The 20,160-nt window shown below is 38.0% G+C and overlaps 1 protein-coding gene across 6 annotated transcripts in view; it reads right to left on the reverse strand.

Annotated features, from left to right (window-relative positions):
* Nucleotides 1-19,693, reverse strand: part of LOC107664918 (unconventional myosin-XVIIIa-like) — a 111,909-nt gene extending 92,216 nt beyond the window's left edge. For all 6 annotated transcript variants that reach the window (XM_016455604.1, XM_016455603.1, XM_016455602.1 and 3 more), the window contains exons 1-2: nucleotides 19,602-19,693; nucleotides 16,520-17,666 (exon numbers count right to left, since the gene is read on the reverse strand). In XM_016455604.1, the coding sequence (XP_016311090.1) occupies nucleotides 16,520-17,545 (1,026 nt within the window). In that variant the 5' untranslated portion in view covers nucleotides 17,546-17,666; nucleotides 19,602-19,693. The remainder of the gene's footprint in view (nucleotides 1-16,519; nucleotides 17,667-19,601) is intronic.
* Nucleotides 19,694-20,160: the final 467 nt, after the last annotated feature.

Below are 20,160 nucleotides of genomic sequence, written 5' to 3' on the forward strand. Positions count from 1 at the left end.
ATATGTGGAGATAGGAGAAATCTACAGAAGGACAAACATCACTGCAACACTCCACTGATCTGGGCTTTATGGTGGTGTGGCCAAACTCAATCCTCTCTTCAGTTAAGACTCATGAAAACACACTTGGAATTTACAAAAAAGCACCTAAAAGACCCTCAGACTCTGAGAAACAAGATTTTCTGGTCTGATTAACCTCAATTCCAAGCATCATGTTTGAAGGAAACCAGCTCCGCTCATCACCTGCAGAGTACCATCCCAAAAGTAAAGTGTGCTGGTAGCAGCCTCATGCTGGGCTGTTTTTCAGCGGCAGGGACTGAGGGACTCGTTAAAGTAGAAGAAATGCTCAGTGCAGCAAAATATAGAGATAGCCTTAATGAAAACCCAGTCCAGAGCATTCAGAACCTCAGACTGGGCAGAAGGTTCACCTTTCAACAGGACAATGACCCTAAGCACACAGCAAGAGTGGCTTATAGACAACTCTGTGAATGTCCTTGAGTGGCCCAGCCAGAGCCTGAGCTTGAACCCAATCAAATATTTCTGTGTGTGTCTGCCCCCATCCAACCTGACAGAGCTTGAGGTGAACAGGTGAGGAGAAGAATGGCAGATAATTGCAAAATGCTGATAAGCAAAGCTTGTCGCATCAAACAAAAAAAGACTTGAGGCTGTATAGGTGCTTCAGCTAAATATTTAGTTAGTTGAATACTTATGCAATGTACTTATTTCAGTTTTTTATTTTTAATACATTTACGAAGTTGTGACAATTCTGTTTTTGCTTTGTAAGTATGGTGTATGGAGTGTAGATTGATGTGGGAAAAAAGTCATTTAAAGAAGTTTATCATAAGGCAGCAACATAACAAAATGTAAAAAAAAATGAAGGGGTATGAATACTTTCACAAGGCACTGTATATATTGTTTTCACTCTAAAAAATTTACATTTGTAATATAGTGCGTATATTTATCAAAATGGTCCTTTCTAGAGTTATTTTTAGGCTAACTATCAAGTTTATGGACAATGCATGGTTTTTCTGAGGTAAATGTAACGTCACATGGCATATTGTTTACAAACTGTTTTATTGATGTTTTTCCATGGTGGAAACACTGACTGAGTGATTACATGAGTCATGTTAAAATCATGTCTATTCATGTTAAAGGGATAGTTCACCCAAAAATTTAAATTCCGTCATCATTTACTCACACTCATGTCGTTCCAAACCTGTATGAGTTTCTTTCTTATGTTGAACTTAAAAGAAGATATTTTGAAAAATGCTGGTAATCAATCGGTTGATGGTCCCCATTGACTTCCATAGAATTTCTTTCCCTACTATGGAAGTGAAAAGACCTTTTTCACATTTCCGGGTTTCTCAGCAGCGGAAGTCATCATAGTTGGGTAAACTTCAAAAGCAGAGAATAGGAGAGAACCACAAATATATTTTTTTGCATTCCAATTAACTCAAATAACAAAAGAAAAACTACACGATAGTGTTTTCATGACTTTCAATCAAGGGAAAAAAATTGAGGGAGACTGATTAACAGCAGTCAGAAGAGAGAACAATGTCAAATTTACCATCCCTCCCATAGACGCTTCATTAGTATCACCCTCACATTAGCTCTAACTAGTTTTTTTGTAATTTGATGCAAAGGTGATATAATACAAAGTGTAGTGTTATAAATGTACATACATTAAAAAAATCAAAATATAAAAAACTTTCGAGGATTTACGAAGCTGATGACCAATGACACGCATCATCACAGTCTTGTGAAAAGGGTCCACTGTTTAGTTCTTCAAAAATCTTCAAAATATCTTCTTATTTTGATCACTTATACGGGTTTGGAACGACATGAGGGTGAGTAAATGATGACAAAATATTTGGGTGAACTATCCCTTTAATTTGGCGTTATGACTGGGTTATCCATGTTGTATGCACCAAATAGGCACTGAAACAGTCAAAACGCACCAGAAACCTTAATTAAAGGTCACTGTTTTGGTCAAATATTTCAGTCCACCAAAACTGCTTTGGCTGACTATTTATTTTTGGCCGAATATAACAATAAACTATAAACCACGATAGTAAATAAATAATAAAAATTACATTATGTACTGAATATATAAATAAATAAGAAAAATAGAATATTATACAGGCTTATTAAAATGATAAAAATAAAATAAATCTGGCTCAGGCATGAGCAGGTCTCACTGTAAACTGGGTGTGTTGGGCCTGTACTGTCATAAATGCTTACTCAGCAGTACCCATGGTCTGTAAATGCTAAAATGAGGATTTCCCGACTCGCAATCTCTCTGCTTTACAGTGGCTTATCTCTGTGGGGAGGGCCTTCCTCGATTACAGATTGTGGCGTTTTCCAACTGCGATGATAAAAACCTCCGTTACTGGGGTAGACTGGTGGAGAATGGTGTTCGAGAGATGCCAAGACTCAAATCGCTCCCTCCCTCGACTGGACGCTCTGATAAAAGGCCTTTTTGAGGCCTCTCCACAGTCCCATGATCAATGGTACGGGAGTGATGTAGTGAGCAGCATCCATAATAAGCCATTGGAGTCAGCACAGGATATCACTGACACGCAGCGTGTTTAATTTTAACCAACACGGCCAACCGTATGAGTCTTGGAACAACACCCAGAGAGAAACAATAAACCATGAGCCATCAGGAATCATTGGTATTTCAGCCCAGACCGCAACCACTCTGGACTGCATGGAAAAGAATAAGCCCGGGGCAATGAGCATTCCTTTCCCTACGCTCTCTTCAAATTGCTTCTATTTCCAGGGCGTTATAAATTACAATTTATAGGACAGAGCGTCGGTTAACAATTCGTGAGGCTTTTTACAACAAATTAAGTCATGATTGAATGGGGTTTGATTCGGATCCTGTGTATAGGATTGCTAAATAAACATTGTCATTAATACGCCATTCGTGGCCAAATGAAAATGCATGTATGGCGTGCTGCTGGATAAACCCCCTGAGAGTCTTTACAGATATATATTGCTGTGAGAAACCACAGCTTTAGATGCTGAGAACGGTATGATCCGGCAGCCTCAACTAAATCCAGCCTGCAGTAAAAACAGCTGAGCTGATACATGAGAGGCTGTGGGATGTGGAGTGGAAGGAAAAAGAGGGGAATTCTCCTTGCAGAGCCTTATAGAGAGGCCTTTCTCCGGGCTGGGGTCACAGCCGTTTCACCAAGGCCCTTTGCTGAGTGGGCCTGACCATGCAGCACATGCAAAATGTTAATGTGTATAAAGTGGGCTTTCAATGGAGCTCTCTGTTGCGTTTTATCTTGGGCATTACGAGCAGAGAGACCAAACCGAACATAGAAGTAGGACTTTTATCCACATACACTACCATTTGGGGTCAAAAGGATTTTTTTCAAGATTATTCAGCAAGGATGCATTAAACTGATTAAATGTGACATTTAAAATGTTACAAAAGACTTCTATTATTTAAAAAAAATGCTGTTCTTTTGAACTTTCTGTTCATCATCATGTGACAATGGAGACTGGAGTAACTCCGCTTTAACGTCACAGGAACATTACGTTTTAAATATATTAACTTTTTTTTTTTTTTTTTATTGAAAAAAAATTCACTGACCCCAAACTTTGAACAGCAGTGTATGATAAGAAATCTGAATTATTCTGACTCGACACACAAAACATTTTAGAATAATGATATCCCAACACATTTCTAATCTGTCTGTAAAACGAATAAACGTGGTTTATGGAAACATGTTTGTTTGATTTTTTTGCCTGAGCGAGACATTTTGCATTTTCATGAAAGAAACTGAAAATTAATTGGCTATTAGCTAAACATATTTCTGAGGACAAATTAAGAAAATGATCTAAATGTTATTAAATTAGTATTTTGCATCAAACAAATCCTAATGCACTCCACAACCCTGAAGAGATAAAAAGCGGTAAGGAAAATGGGTGGATGGATGAATGGAAATCTTAATGCATCATGTTGCTTTTGCTCACTTCCTGTTTTACAGTGTGGAGAACGAGGGTAGACAGCATGGGAGGGGTCTTACTGCAGCAGACCACCGCGAGACCACTTTCTCATGACATCGATGAAAGGCCCATCCTGACAGGAAGTATCGCAACTCTAATGAGCCCCGAGCCTGGGTCGAACTGATCGTCTCGTCTGCCCCATTCTGCTCGGTCCCCTTCCTCTGGAGACTTCCTGTCTAATTGTGACTATGGTGAGTGAAAAACCAGGTGGCATGAACATTGAAAGTGCTACTTCACATGCATTAACAAGAAAAAAAAACTAGTGAGGAAGTGCATTCTTTTAAGTATGCATTTAGAGGAGATTGACTGTAATTTCTGACATGTTACTGGTGTAAAGTACCCAGTTCACACACTAAACGCTCTAATCAAAAGGGTCCCTACATCTGTCATGGCAGGGCTGTACTGAATCAATGTTGGACAAATATAATCAGTTGAAAAAAAACTTGATGTTATGTAATCTGTAGCTGTTAAAACGAAATTCCACTGAATTGAACATTCCCATAGAGGGGACTCAAGCGTAAAGATGAAATATGCTGTTTTGGCCCCACATCTTTCAATCTGACACTGCTTTCTCCAGAGACCCAGTCAGGAAGTGTCATGTTTGTTCCAAAGCAAATTCCAAAAATACCAAGAATGGAACTTTAAGGAGGAGGAAACATTTCCAAGCCAATCATAGAAACAAGTAATGAATGCAGTTCACTTCATGATCCCTTTAAAGAGACAGTTCACCCAAAAATGAATTCATTGACCCTTATGTCTATATGCACTTTCTGCGGATTACAAAAAATAAAAAATAAAACTGGTAAACAAACAAATTTGGACCCCATTGACTTCAATTGTATGGGGGAAAAAAATCTTAAAATATCCTTTGTGTTCCACAGAAGAAGGAAAGTCAAACAGGTTTGGAATGACATGTAGATGAGTAAAATGACATTTTTGGGTGGACTATCACTTTAACTAAACCTACCAACAGCTCTCAATTAATGATTTTTTTAATCACATCTAATCAGTGTTTTATGGCTATTTCTTACGAATAAACACAAAATATGATAGTAATCAATGTCTTTAACCCCCGAACAGACTTTTCCAAAAAGTATGAGGAAAAACAAGATAATACCCACAACTGAGAAAAGCCATTGTAAAACCATGCTGAAGGACTACTGTAACACGTCATCTTATTCACATGGGAAGAATAGCCATTTAATCACTTAAAAGCTCATCTCAAATGACGTGACATGCACAGTATGTAAAAACTGGCTTTTTATCCCAGTTCCTGTGCTAGGGCTTCCTGAACACACTCAATTACTTCCCTCATATCACACTCCTGCCTGGCACACCCAGCATTATGACACATGGCACTCTGCCCTAAATGTCAGCAGTCAAATTAGAGCAGGATTACTGTTGGGGAGTAACTAACAGTAGTGTGACAAAATACTGCATCGCCCTTTTCTGCCACGCTGTATTTTACACACAGCTTTACAATAGAGCGCCCTGAATACAAATACACTCCCCTTAAAACATATATAGCTTAGAATATCTGATTCACTTCTGTAAATCAGTTCATGCAAAAGTTCCAGTTAAAAAAAAAAAAAAAAGATTTAGCTCCATATTTTGAACCCATTTATAAACCGGTTTATAATTTTATTAATTAAATTGCATTATTTATTAGTTTTCAGTTGACACATTAGGTATCATGAACAAACAATGAATAACAATTGTTTATACCACTTATTAATCTAGGTTAATTAATAAATATAATACTATTTATTGTTAAAGCACGATAGTACACTTTTAAAACATGTAACGTTGCTTAATAAATGCTGTAAAAAAAATGTTTTTAGTTTATGATACCACATGCATTAACTGTGGTTTTGGAGAGGAGAAAAAAAAATGCTGCTGAAGTCCAAAGAAAATGTTTAAGAAAATGAAAATGTTTAACTTTAGAGATCAGAAATGTTGAAAAGACTGAGATAAAATGAGAGCCAATCAAATCAGGATAGCTTCCTGAACAGAGCGCATGGTCTTGTGGAGTAAAATAATAAGGTAAGGGCCAAGAGCTACAGTGCCTATACACTCTGAGGAGGGGTCTCGATCATGCCTCTTAATATCAGCAGAAAATTACAAAACGGTCGGTTATGTCTCTAAAATCTGATATTGTGTGGACACATTCAAAGCCAAAAAAACAGCCAATACATGCTATACATGCACCTGTGACTGCACGCTGAATTCACCAAACTACTTAGAAATTGCAGACATTGTTCTTACAGAAAAACCAGTTGTGATTAGTAGTAAAAATTGTGATTAGTAGTTTAAAAAAAAGCCTCTCATGGCTTATTGTTTTAGCAGGATCTTCAACACTGAGTGCATCCACAGTGAGGCCAAAGTCCTCATGGGAACTAGTAATGACAGTGATTGATTTTTTCCCACAGCACATCCACTATAAAACAGAACCCAGGGCAAATACATGTAGGTCCTGAATGGTTTATGCTACATCAAACATAAATGTTTCCCCAAAACACATGCTAAAATAATATGTGCAAAAACGAAAAAAGATGAGCCTTTAAATCTTGTTTAAAAATCTGAATCGAGTTCCCACAATAAAAAAAAAAGTAATTTTATCCATAGAGTGGTAACTATCATCTTTGGTCGGGGGCCTGTAAGATTTCCAGCCTCTAGGATTTCTGTGGTTGTTATTTTACATATACTTGCATATGAAAAACCTAGCTTGGTAAAAGTGCTCCCAGATCTCTCAGATACAATGCCAAGGCAACAGAAGTACCAGAACCCACAGGCAGCAAGAGAGAAAGAGAAACAAAGAGATGGAGGTCATAGAGGGAAGAGAGTGGGAGCGTTTCAGCTGAGGAGCGATTTTTCGAGTTAAAATGGATGTTACCAAATGACAGAGGGGAAAAGAAGCCAAATTCACTTAATTTATCACATATGCCTCCATTCAAGCACACACTCCAAATTCAAATCATCCTTCTCTTAAGGTGTCTATTTTTAGCACCTCGTAAGTGATGAAGAGGTGTTTGCCAGGGTTATGAGCCATTCAGAATTGAATGATCACCTTTTAAAGGGGACTTGGATGCCCATTTTCCACAAGTTGATATGATTCTTTGGGTCTTCATGAAATGTCTGCAAAATACTTTGGTTAAAATTTCTCAATGATCATGTAAAACAACACCCTTTTTACCTTATCAAAAATAACTCTGTTCCTAGCGAGCCGTTTCGGTGCATGTCTCTTTAAATGATAATGAGTATTCAGAGGCACATTACCATCAAACTCAAAACTAATCCACTGTGTCCTCAGTAGCTCTGATATCGGGAGAAAACACCTGCATTGCATTTGAGACATTGTTGTCACTACAGCTGCTTGAGTGTGGAGAAAATGCCAGACAGCGTAAAACTGGCTGAAGGCGGAAATATGCAAATACGGAACAGTCCATCAGCAGTCATGGGCGGGGCCTGAGCAGTATGACATCATACTGCTAAGAAAATCAAAACGGCTTGATAATTGAGACCGTTTATGTATTTTGGGGATTAAAAAAAAAAATAGAAGTAAATGGATTTTTATCATTGGTTGTGGTCGTGTCCACACACTGACAAGACACATTTATATGCAAACATGTAAAAGTGAATTTTGCATCTGATTTACCCTTTAAATTCCAATTCAATCTGAAATGAATTTGAATGGATGCAGCAAACAGGTTTGCAGTACTGCATTTTAAATTTGAATGTAAGGAAAACATATCCAATACAATGAACCGAAATTAAAATAACATTGTCATTGTTAATTAGAAAAGTTTTTCAAGAACAACAGAATGATCAATAGAGTGAACGCTAGAGCAAGCGATAGAATGATAGAGCGATCAATAGATAGAATGGTAGAGCAATACAAATAGAACGGTAGAACGGCAGAAAGAATAGAACAGTGGATTGAACGATAGATGGAATGAACAGTAAAACGATATTCATAATGATAGAACAATACAGATAGAACGATAAGATGGTAGAATGAACGATAGAATGATAAAGGTTGAACAAACTATAGAACAATAGAACAAATGCTAGATAGAACAAACAACAGAACAGTACAACAAGTGATAGACAATGATCAGTAGAACAAACGATCAGTAGAATGATCAATAGAGCAGAACAACGAAAGGTAGAACAATCGATAGATAGAACAGTAGAACAATATAATGAACGATAGAGCAAAAGAAGGAGAGCACGAACAATAAAACAACAGATATAGGCAGGCAGATAGATTACAGTTAAGTAAATACATTTCTCTTCCTGCCATTCCAATTTAACTTGGTGGTATGAATTTAAATTTACACTCTGAACTGGAAAAAAAAAATAGTTATTTCATTCTGAATTTTGCCTAACCCCAGCACAGGAGTCTACAGAAACTGGATTGTGGACAGCTATGCTCTAAAATACAGCATTCAAAAGTGCCACAATCATTCAGCGAAACGTTTTCTTGTAGAAAACAATCATTCACTGACATCTTTTCCACTTATGTCTACTCTAAGTGGAGAAGAAGAGAAGTACAGCAGTGTGGTGCAGAATGTCCCTGGGGTGCTGTGGGCCAGTCCTGCGGCAGAGACAGGGCCATACTGGTTCCATCTATCGAGACAAGAACATTACAGTACAATCCCGATGTGCTGGGCTTTGCAGCCAGTGATTACGAAACCATACCGCAAAACTGACATTTAGGATTGTTTATTAATTGTGATGAGAAGTACTGTGATTAGCAAAATACAACTTATTTCAACATTGTTAGAAGTATATGCAGGAAAGATTCTCATGAAAGACTGGTATGCTAATGAAAGCATATTTGCGGTTTTGATGCAGCCTCCACGGAGTACTAGTAATGATAGACCTCTGAGGTTTGTTAACTGCAAAGTCATGCTTTCACATTGCCTGTAAAACAGCATGATGGCACATTGAGACTGGGTGTCAGAATGTCTGCATCAATCTGTGTGTGTATAAGGGTCTGGGGGCATCTGGTGCACAGCTGTAACTCTTCTGCAGACAGTGTCGTGGAGTGCAACCTTGCTGGAGGTCAGTCATGCCACCCATGATGATGCTTCCAAAGAGCTTTTAGTGCTGAAGACGGCACTAATGGCAGACTATCTACCTCAAAGACACTGAAAATGACTTGAAAAATGCATCGGGGTCTTTACATGATATCCTCAACCAATAGCATTTGTGGCATAATGTTGATTACCACAAATAATTACTTTAACTCCTCCCTTGTTATCTTGAAAAAAAATGAAGGTTACAGTGAGGCACTTGCAATGGAAGTTAACCGGGTTCATTTTTAAAGGACTGAAAAAGCAGAAATATGAAGCTTACAATGTTATTTAGTTAAAGCTATGTATTATTTGAGTTGTGAAGCAGCATTATTTTTAAAGTCGCTTTAGGGTTTGTTCAGTTTTCATGGAAACAAAGTTGTGAATATAAAGTTACACAGAAAAGGTAAGCATGCGATTTTTTTCACACTAAAATCATGTTACTGTCTGTGGTGTTACTGTTTACTAAAACCTTCTTGTCTGCGCCAATAGCTTTGTGGTTAGCGTGCCGACATACAGCGCAGCTGCGCTCGCGACGACCCAAGTTTGAATCCTGTCTCGTGGTCCTTTGCTGGTGATCCCGTTCCCCTCTCTCTCTACCCAATGATTTTCCTGTCTGCTCTCTATGGTCCTGTCCAAATAAAGGCATAAAAATCCCATAAATATAACTTTAAAAAAAATCTTAATTGAAAATCTTAACCTTAGAACACTTATTGCTTCCTTGGTAACTAACTGAAATAAAAATAAAGGTAAATAGAAACTAATAAAATGAAAAAAAGCACATGAAATTACTCAAACTTAATATAAAAATAAAATATAAAAATAAAAGCTAATAAAAAAAATATAATAAAGCATGGGCGTCGCTAGGCCATTTTTATATTAAATTTTATATTAAAATGACTACTCAGCCCCCCTAAAATTTTTCGATTATCTCCATAAACTGTACACGAAATCGTGATCGCCTTAGTCCCCTTTAAATTTAATATGAAAACGGCGGCAGACTTCGATCGGCTCCTCCCTGTCTTTCAGCTCGTTCTTCAATCCGCAGACCACAGCGGCTCAGTACGAGAAACAGAGGACAAGGTGTGTGTTTATCGACATACTGTTATAATATATGCATCTGTGCAGTTCTTTGTCATAAATCCAGTTTACAAAATATCATGGGAAAGCAATAATCAGTTGGTTCCCCATCTACTGTAGCCTAAGTTTTCACTGCGTTCACCCCTCATCACACCACAGCTGTTTCCTCCAGCGAAAATGAAGCACATATGAACGCATACTTTATAAAACGATCATGTTGCCATTTTCATTTGAAAATTTTACTTTCAATGTAATACATTTTTCAGTGCATGTGGTTTGGCTTATTCAGTACTCAAATGTTATACCTATCCATGCAAGTGGAATACTGCGATAAGTTTAGTATACGACTATTAATCAAACATTTTTTATTTTATATATATATATATATATATGGGACAGCCCTAAAAAATGTCAGACTCCTTAGGAAGTGCATGGACTACTCAACTACAGTGCTGACTAAGACACACCCTAAGTGTTGGACTTCATTGTCCAGGAAAAAAAAGGTGCTTTCAGGCCTAGTTGTCTTGACAGAGACCATCTGACTAGACTGAAAGCTGAAAATAGACAAGTTTTTACCTGTTTGTTTCAGCGGGGTCTGTACTGTCCCTATTCTGGCTTCCTCACACCCATCTCAGGACATCCTGGCTATACTGGTCAATGCCTAGAAGAATAGAGGACTTCCTGTATGTTCGCTGTTTTCTTCTAAGGAATAGGGAACAGTGGGAATAACATACCATTCTTCAGCCACTCCAAAGACATTTCTGCAATGAAGGGGAAGTTCCTAGTTGCATTCTTCGCCAAACTCAATTACAAAAGAACATCAAAAATATTTCCAACAATCAAAATAGTGTGTATTATTAGTCATTTGAACAGTCCTTTGGTCTTTTGACTCAAAAACAGCAACACTGAGCCATGAAGATGTAGAAAGTAAAAGGTAAATCAAGAAGTTATCTCAATGAAGCAGCAGAGCCCAGCTGTGTCTGTTGGATGAGACAGTCGTGAACTCCATCCACTTGGCTTTTGTTTGCACTGGGACATGATCGTTTTACTGCTCGTCTTTATTTGGATTAATGATAACGCTGTTGCTATTTGTTCTGAGACAATAGGACAGAGAATGGCTCCTGCTGCTCAGTGAGGCCTACAAATCAGTGCAGCAATCCAGACATCACACAGACAAACACAGATCCTCCACAGACACATACTACAAAACACGACTACCCGAGACCACACCACACAAGAACAAAGGTCCAGCTCTTCACTTCCTGTTTGTCAAATATTCCGTTCCAAACTCACATTGATAATAGGGATGTGCATTCAAAAATAGTTCAACTTTAGCAAACGTCTCAACTCAAGACAACCATACTCTATTGCTTTTTTTATTTTTTGTGCTTCACATCACAAGTACACTCCCTAAAAGCTGCCTAAACTTTGATGCCAATGGTAGGGCCCTATGATTTCCACAATGTGGAAAATGCAAACAGAATTGAAGAATCCAGTCACAAAAAAGGAATTTACTGTATAACGCAGAATGTCATGGAATTTGCCAAATTTTGGATGAATACTTAAAAACAACAACAACAAAAAAGTTAAATTAAAAACGTAAAGGTCTTCACAGCAACCCGTCAAAATAAAAGTTTGGTTTAACTTGAAGAAACTGTGACAAAAATATATAAATGAATGTAATGATAGTACTATTGGTTTAACTTGAAGAAACTGTGACTGAAATATATTACTTAATGTAATGATAGTACTACTACTAATAATATAGTATAAAAACAGAATATTTACCAGAAAAATTTGGCTATTTACCAGAAATTATTTAGCAGAAAAATGTAAATACACAACACATTATTTCTGAAAATAAAATAAATAAAATAATAATAAATTATGTTTTTATAAACATTTGTTAATTAGATATGCTTTTGATTATTACATTTAAAATCATGAAACCATTAAACTCGAGAACATTTATGGAAAATACAGAATTTGGTAAAAATAAATCTGAATTTGAGAAAAAAAATAAAACATATCATAGGGCCTTAAAAATTTTATTTTTGTTACACTTTTCATAAATTGCTATTAAATTGTGCAAGTTTCACGATTTCAATTAACTAGATAAGTGTTGTCAAAAGACCCGGTACTTCGGTACCAAGTCCGTACTAAAAAAATGAAAACGTTATGGTACTAGGTTTTTTTAAGTACCGGTGGTACCGAGTTCCCGGTCAACCCGGTTCTTGATGCGCTATCCGAAAGGTGCACAGATGCGCTCTCTTCATAAAAGCACTGAGACGTGGCGACATCAAAATGAGGAATCACACCAAACTAACAAAACACTTTAAAGACAGACACCCAGATCAAATGAAAGAGTTCAAGCAGGCAAGTTTCATTTTAATTTTTAATATGCCTCTATCTCTCCCGCTCTACAAGCTCCTCCTGCTGGCAGAGAATGAGTTTGCATATATATGCTGCCACAATCCAGCAACATTTCCAGTTTTTGTTGTTCAGTATAGTCAAATTTTTTAATTAGCATGTTTTTGTGTTTTGCTTTGGTACCGAAATTGGTACCGAGAAACGTAGATTTTCACTGCTATTGGTACCGAATACTGAAATGTTGGTATCGTGACAACACTAAACTAGACATTCTTTTTGATTAATAAAATTCAATTTAACCATTAAAATTGAAAACAAAAAACAGAATCCAGAAAAAAATTAAATGGAAAAGATGGAATTTGGAAAAGAAAAAAAAACTAAATTTGGGATAAAAAAAAATAAAACATATTTCATAGAGCCCTACAACGGCCGTCTGACAAACTGGGCTGATAGGCATTTCGAAAAATGACAACTTAATCTCAAACTTTCTGAAATGAAAAGGAGCCTTGCTATTTTAAAGATATTTAACAGTTAATGGAGAATTTTTAATGAAACCTAAGAGATTGCGATCCCTCTATTAAAAGTCCATTCCAAAGGTCCATATAAAGAGATTGTGTCTCTTCAAAAGATTAAATTGCGTGATTCATTTGGATTTCCTTTTACAATCTCTCTATGAACTTCAAAGTTTTGGTGTAATGGACTTTCAATGGAGGGACAGAGATATTTTTAAGTGTCATTAAAAATATCTTCATTTGCGTTTCAAAGAAGAACAAAGGTCTTAAATCTTTGATGAAAATTACAAGTTTTAGTAGAATTTGGAAGTGAGAAAGTCAAGAGAAGAACACTTTCTTCCAAGTGAACATGGTTAAAATAGCCAAATATCACCTGAAAATTCTGACTGGCCAATATATCTGTCTATCAATAACACAAATAATGCGTTTTAATAAACAATAACTGCTGCCACTTCCACATACTAGAGTACATCCTGCCAATCCTTATTTTAAAACAGCTTCACAACAAAAGCAGCTCAAAATGAATGCTCTCAGAGGACATATTAGATGTTCCAGACAATGCTTGTAGCACAGTTTGCCAAAAGACGATAGAGAGCGATAGACAGTGGGGCGAGAGTCAGGGTAACCAGCACAGAATACTCCCACTGACCTGAGGCCATGTAATGAACCATAATGACTACGACGGGGAGGCTGACTAACTATGCAGCAAAGCAAGTCCCTCTTGTTTGTTTGTAAAACCCAAAATAGCACAGCAGACCCACTCTGGTATGAGATGGAGGTGCTCGCCAGCAACCAATTTGCAGAAGCACATGATGAATCAGTTGGTTCTAATTGTTACGAGACAGTCTGTTACCGAATGGGCAAGAATCACTCAAAACTAAGCTAAACAAATCTTGAGTTTCCTGGAAGTGCTGCCACATGATGCTGCCACAAATCTGGCCTATCAATGAGAGTTAAGACTATTCCACAGGAAAAACCATTAGGAAGCCCTTCACAAACATGTGGTTCCATAAACAGGCAGGGCTGATGATCACTTTATTTTTCTAAGCCTATTACAGCACAATAGTACCATTAGCCAGACGTTAGTGCTTAAGTTAAGATTTATCACAAACACAAATGCTGAACCTGAGAAGCAGGTCCATCCTTACTTTAGGATATATAGCCCATTTTTTATTATGTATATGCAGTAATGATGAAGATGATGATAAATTTGTCTATGCGCTCTGCCTTTGTGCTGTCAGGCACCTGTAGGTCAGTTCAGCCTGCAGAAGTACAGCTGCTCTTCACCTGCTCTAGGCCATGACTGACTACAAAAAGTCCAGGGTCTGTTTCAACAAGTACAAAAACACTTAGGACTCTTTTTAACACTCTTTATTCCTCAACCCAAATGATCATGTGGCCAACATTTTACAAAAGTAACTGTCAAAGCCAGGGATTCATCATTTTTCTCAACCAAATTTTTCTGTAAATACAACAGATGTTTTCGATTTAGGTGACTTAATTTAATTGTAATTCGTAAGCTGTTAGAATAGCTGTTTGAGCATGTATGTGTTAAAGCACTCTTAAATAAGTCTGCTGTCAAAGAGTTTCTGAAGGAGCTGAAGCACTTACTCAACACAGTTTAGTTGTACATTAAATACTGTGATTATCTGCAGTGTAGAAAGAAATGTCGCCAAATTGGACAAGCGCAAAAACAAAAATTACTTCACACAGTGTTAACAGCATTTTGTTGACAACAGAATTGTAGCAATACGGATAAAAGGAAAGCTGTTACATGTGTAAATAGCAGATCTGTTCAATGAGTTTAATGAGTTTCATGTCAGAAAATGGCTAATATCACCTAGATTATTTACATTACGTACCCTCTAAAATTGTAACACAAACCTTTTAATAAATATGAATTTTGCATTTAAGCAATTTAATTAAATAATTTAGTAATTTAATTATTTAATAATTAGTTTTAGTGGTCGACCGATTATTGCAAAGGCCGATATATATCGGCCGATATTTGGCATTTTTCAAATATCGGCATTGGCTGATAAGCTTTTCTGTTTGGGTGATGTGTTTGAGGTGGGACTTTTATTTGGATGGCCCGGAGCAATATATCAGCTTTATATTGGCTACTGGTCACCCTGCTCTCTGAAATATCGGCATTGGCTGTCAAAAAACAATATCGGTCAACCACTAATTAGTTTATTTAAATTTATCTAATTTATTTAATATTTTAATAAATCATTATTCAATAATTTAAATGTTATTTAATATTTACATTTATTTGTCAATTTAATTGGCCATTGCATTTCTATCACAATCTTGTAAAACAACAGCAACGTTCTCGTGAACCCTTAGAGGACTGTGAACCCCCCGAAGAAAAATACAGTAGCTGCAAAGGGACCATTTAAATTCATAATTGTCAGCAAACAGCAAACTGAAGGGGATAATTATTAAACAGCCAACACCTTTCTTCACCACACAAACACATTGAATGATTCAGATGCACTCTGATTCACAGTTTCAAAGCTCACTTGTGTGTCACAACTCTCTGTTGTGCGCTCTCATGTTTCACAGACAGCTAGAGAATACCTTTTACCAAATTATCGAGGTCTCCTAAATGCATGTTACTCAGCAAAACAGTATGTCTATTGAATGTACTGTATTCCAAGCAAGCAAACAACACTGCTAAATGTTAGGAATCCAATGAGTATAGTTATCAAAGAGTCTTACATAATGCCCTCAGCGGTTACTGTAGGAGGAAGCTTTGCGAGTCATCTCAGCATCAACATGTGCGACTTGGCACGACAGCAGGCCAGATTGGATCCAGCCAAGTAGTGGCACACATGCTAGTTAATAAAGACACAACCTCCACCCATCCTAGAGAAAACAAAACATTTACGCCAAAGTGCCTTTCTTATCTGTTATCCAACAAGGAAGCAGTGCATAACACGACAGATAAGATTCAATGGTTTCCCTCTGTCAAGGAAAAACGAAAGAGCTGTGCTACCCATTCATCACACTCTTCTCACACAAGAAAATGCGCCTGACCAGCATCAACAGCAAGTGCAATTTATAGTTACATACCAAAACTAAACTGTGAACTGTGTGCTGCTGCATGTGAAATTTCCATGGGGAAAATTCTGAATTTAATGTCGCACTGTGTCCAACTATTACACAACAACTGCAAAGAAAAACACAAACAAAACGGTTTCATAGCCTGTCATTAAAGTCATTGCTTGTGGAAACCTGAAGGAAGAAAAGATTCTGTTAGACACATCGTGACAGATGTTCATCCTGGAAAGGAATCCGCTTCCTGTTGCACAAGAACATGTTCATCTTAAATGATGTGCTTGTACTCTCGAGAAGAGCCAGTTGGCTCCACATGTGTAAGAGCTGGGCAGCTTGTGGGGAGTTGCCTGCAAAGACTGTGATCATGAACGAGAGAAGAGAGAGAAAGTGTGGACTTACGTCAAATGCTTCCCGCCGCAGCCCTTCGGTGTTCCTCAGCCAGCATCGATTCAGCTCGCTTAGCTCCAGGATGGGCTGAACTTTCAGCCGAACCGTGTCACCTGATTGCCGAATCATCTCCACGATCTCATCCCTGTTCTTGTTCTCCACATTTCGCCCATTGATCTCCACCAGCCGGTCTCCGGGAACCAAACCAAGAGCCAGGTCCTTGGTACCAGCACCTGGTTCCGCAAAGTGGACCACTCTGCGATATACCCCTCCATCCGTGCCACGGTCCAACATGGTGGTGCGCCGCAAGGAGAACCCAAAATCCCCAGTGTTCCGCCTCTGAAGAACCAGCTCCCGAACTTCAGGCGTCTGCGGTGGCACAACAGCAGGCAAGCGGAGGTCTGCTGGAAACGTCTTATCCACAATCTCAGGAATCTGCACCTTTTTCCCAGTAGAAGGCTGTTGCTGATGATGCTGGACACTTGGCTTACGTTGGGGGTCAAAGATCTTGGTTTCTACCTGTGGAGACGGGGCAGTCGAGTTCTGCCCAGAAGGTGTGGAACCTTCGGATGGACTTTCTTCTTTATTCCTCTGAGAAAAGGAGAATCGCTTTATGATGGAACCCATTTGCGAGTTCTGAATGGCGAGGGAGCCGAACCTGGCCGCCCGCTCCTTGACAGAGCTCCGGTGGCCATCTTGGCCGTAATCACCCTTCAGATCGTCACTGGAACTGGCTGCGCTGAGCTGATCTGCATCCAGGACCATGCTGCTGCGGTTACTGAGGCCATCCGACTCTATGTCGGTCAGGTTGAGCTCAGTGCTGCTGGCGACTTTAATAGGTATCGGGTTCGAGATCTCCAACTTGTTCTTGGAGTCCCGTTTGGAGCTCCGGTTGAGGTTGAAGAAACCCCGTCTCATGCTCATCTCATCCAGGCTTCGGAGCTCAGCTGCTGACATCCGTTCCCTCCGGTCTCTCTTGTCTTTTTTCTCCTTCCTGACGCCATCCTTCTCCTTGTCTTTTTTCATCAGGTTGAACATACTGTCCCCAAAAGTAGTCTACGTTCCACTACAGAAGCATCAATGTTTTCACAAGCAAGCGATTTTTCCATACAGAGACAGAGTGGCTTCTGTACATCCAGAATGGATTAATTATGGCTCCCTGGAAAGAGAAAAATAACATAACATCAATAATTGTATCATTTTTCATGTTTCTCTGCACAATTAGACTCTTTATGACACCAGTCAAGTCATAATTTCCTACTGAGTGGCAAATGCCTTACAATATGCAATCATTTTATGACAAAGTAAAGACAAATTATGTAAAAATCACTGACTGGCCTTCACACAAGAAACAAACTTCTGTATCATAATGTAGCATGACAATATTTACCAGGGGTGCGTTTTCCAAAAGCAACTTATGGTCGCAAGTTCCGTCATTACCAATAGAGTTCAATGGAACTTGCAACCATAGTTAGCTAACAATGCTTTTGGGAAACACACCCCAGAACAGCAAAATTGACTGGTTTTAGAGTAATGAAGATATTGTATCATTATTTCACTATAAGGATGTGAAACAAACAGGGTTTGAGGCATTAGGGAGGTGCTATGTAAGCCACGGGCCTCTAGCATTCCTATTTTCCCACCAGCGGGAGACTTCATCATCCAAACAAGTTCCATTAACAAGGGGCCAAATTCTTCCCCATAATACAGGAAGGCAATTCTTCCCCATAAAAGGCTTTATGCAATGCACGCTTAATGCAATGTGATACTACCTATTACTACCTACTCTACTAGTTCTAGTACTATTCATAATTTGAGTTCAACATTAAAATACAAATACAAAAAATACTAGTGAACCCTAGTTTGTATAAACAATTAAGGCATCAACATTAATTATGATAATAATGCTACTAATGTTCAGTGCATTAGTTATTCTCATTTTCATTTTCATCAGCATCAGTCTCTTTATAGCACAGATTATTAGCTTAATTTTTGTCCCCTAACGTGTAAAAAAGATAGTCTCCTATAAAAAAAAAGTACTATGGTAACCAGTTTCCAAAATTCAACAGCATTTATTTAAAATACAACACTTCTTTAAAATAAATGTCTTTGCTATCACTTTTAAACAATTTAATGCATCCTTGCTGAGTAAAATTACTCATTAAAAAAAAACACTTATTGACCCGATGCTTTTGGAGGATAGTAGACTGTGTTAGACTGTGAGCAGACATCATTAGACTGTATGTAAATTTCTCTACTATAGTTTTAGCTGGTACAACAATAATTGTGGTAACATTATATTAAACTATACAGTCATGACAATGACAGAAAGGTTGCTGAAAGCTTATTTTAACAGAAGTACAGTAATCAATCGTTGTATTAACTATGTAATTTTGTTGACTGTTACCATTGTCAATTTCTGTAAGAATTAATTTAATGATTCATTTCAATACTGTTGTTTATAAACACATGGACTTGCACTTGACCGTTGACATGAAAGGAAAGTGACGGCGACAATGTTACAATATAATGAAGAATTCTGTTACAATGTAGAAGAAGCCTGCGGTTTGCTTACAATGTATCATTGACGCATTAAATGCCAGACAGATAAAAGCCAGGCGAGAGTCACTTTGAAGAGAAGCACGTTAGGACAAGAAACCTTCGTTTATAAATTTGCCCGGTCAGTCAACCGGAGCAGCGAGAGACTCGTCAATCATCTGCGGCAGGAAAGCCAAACGCTAACGCTCAAGATCAGCCGCTAAGCCTTTAAATTAGCTGGACACGGACTGGAACTGTTAAACGCAGACCACCAAAGTATACAGATTTTAGCGAGAAACTATAGAACCTTTAAACCCGCAAAGTTGCTAATGAACAGTGAATATAACAATCCTCCGGCTACATTTAGCAGGTCAGTTAGCATGAGTAAGTGGCTGATAAGGGTCCTTTCTTCGCCTCTATATCCAGCAGCGGACTGCTGTTGATCCCAGGCTCACATCCCTGACATGAGGTTTTACCTCCTGGAAATAACTGGATATTATCTAGTTTACGGAATTTAAAAAAAATATATAAATACATAAAAGTCGGCTGCACTCACCGTTGTGAGAATCCAGTTTTGGGCAGGGAACGGTATTTTTTCTGTTCGCTCTATCCTCTAGATGGGCGCAGCTGAACGTGAGCAGGCGAGCACTGTTGTAAATATATAGTGATAAAGGCGGTAGGTTGGCCTCATGCTGCTTATTGTTTAGCGCGAAGAAACGGCGACACCTGCTGCCTGCGTTAGGAACTACAGCTGCAGAAGTCAATGCCATAGGAATTGATTGATATAATAATAGAATAATAACCCATTGTCTCGTTTTGCTTTTGGTGGTCATCAGCTGTAAAATCATCTCAGAATAGATCTAGGGATGTATAAAAGGGTCTTGATTAGATAGGTATGGGTCATCGGTTATTATCATTAACTAAAGCTACTATTGTTAATTGAAATAAATCTGAAATTAAATATAAATATTAGACGAAAAACTTAAACTAAATGAAAAGTAGAACTGTTGCCTTGCAAACAAATTAAATTACGTTTAATCTGAAGCATTTATGGTAATAAACTGGTAATAAATAAATTAAAAAAAAGCAAAAACTAAACTAAAACTGCGACTGAA

The sequence above is a fragment of the Sinocyclocheilus anshuiensis genome, unplaced genomic scaffold, assembly GCF_001515605.1.
Source record: "Sinocyclocheilus anshuiensis isolate Anshui unplaced genomic scaffold, SAMN03320099.WGS_v1.1 scaffold319, whole genome shotgun sequence".
NCBI lineage: Eukaryota > Metazoa > Chordata > Actinopteri > Cypriniformes > Cyprinidae > Sinocyclocheilus > Sinocyclocheilus anshuiensis.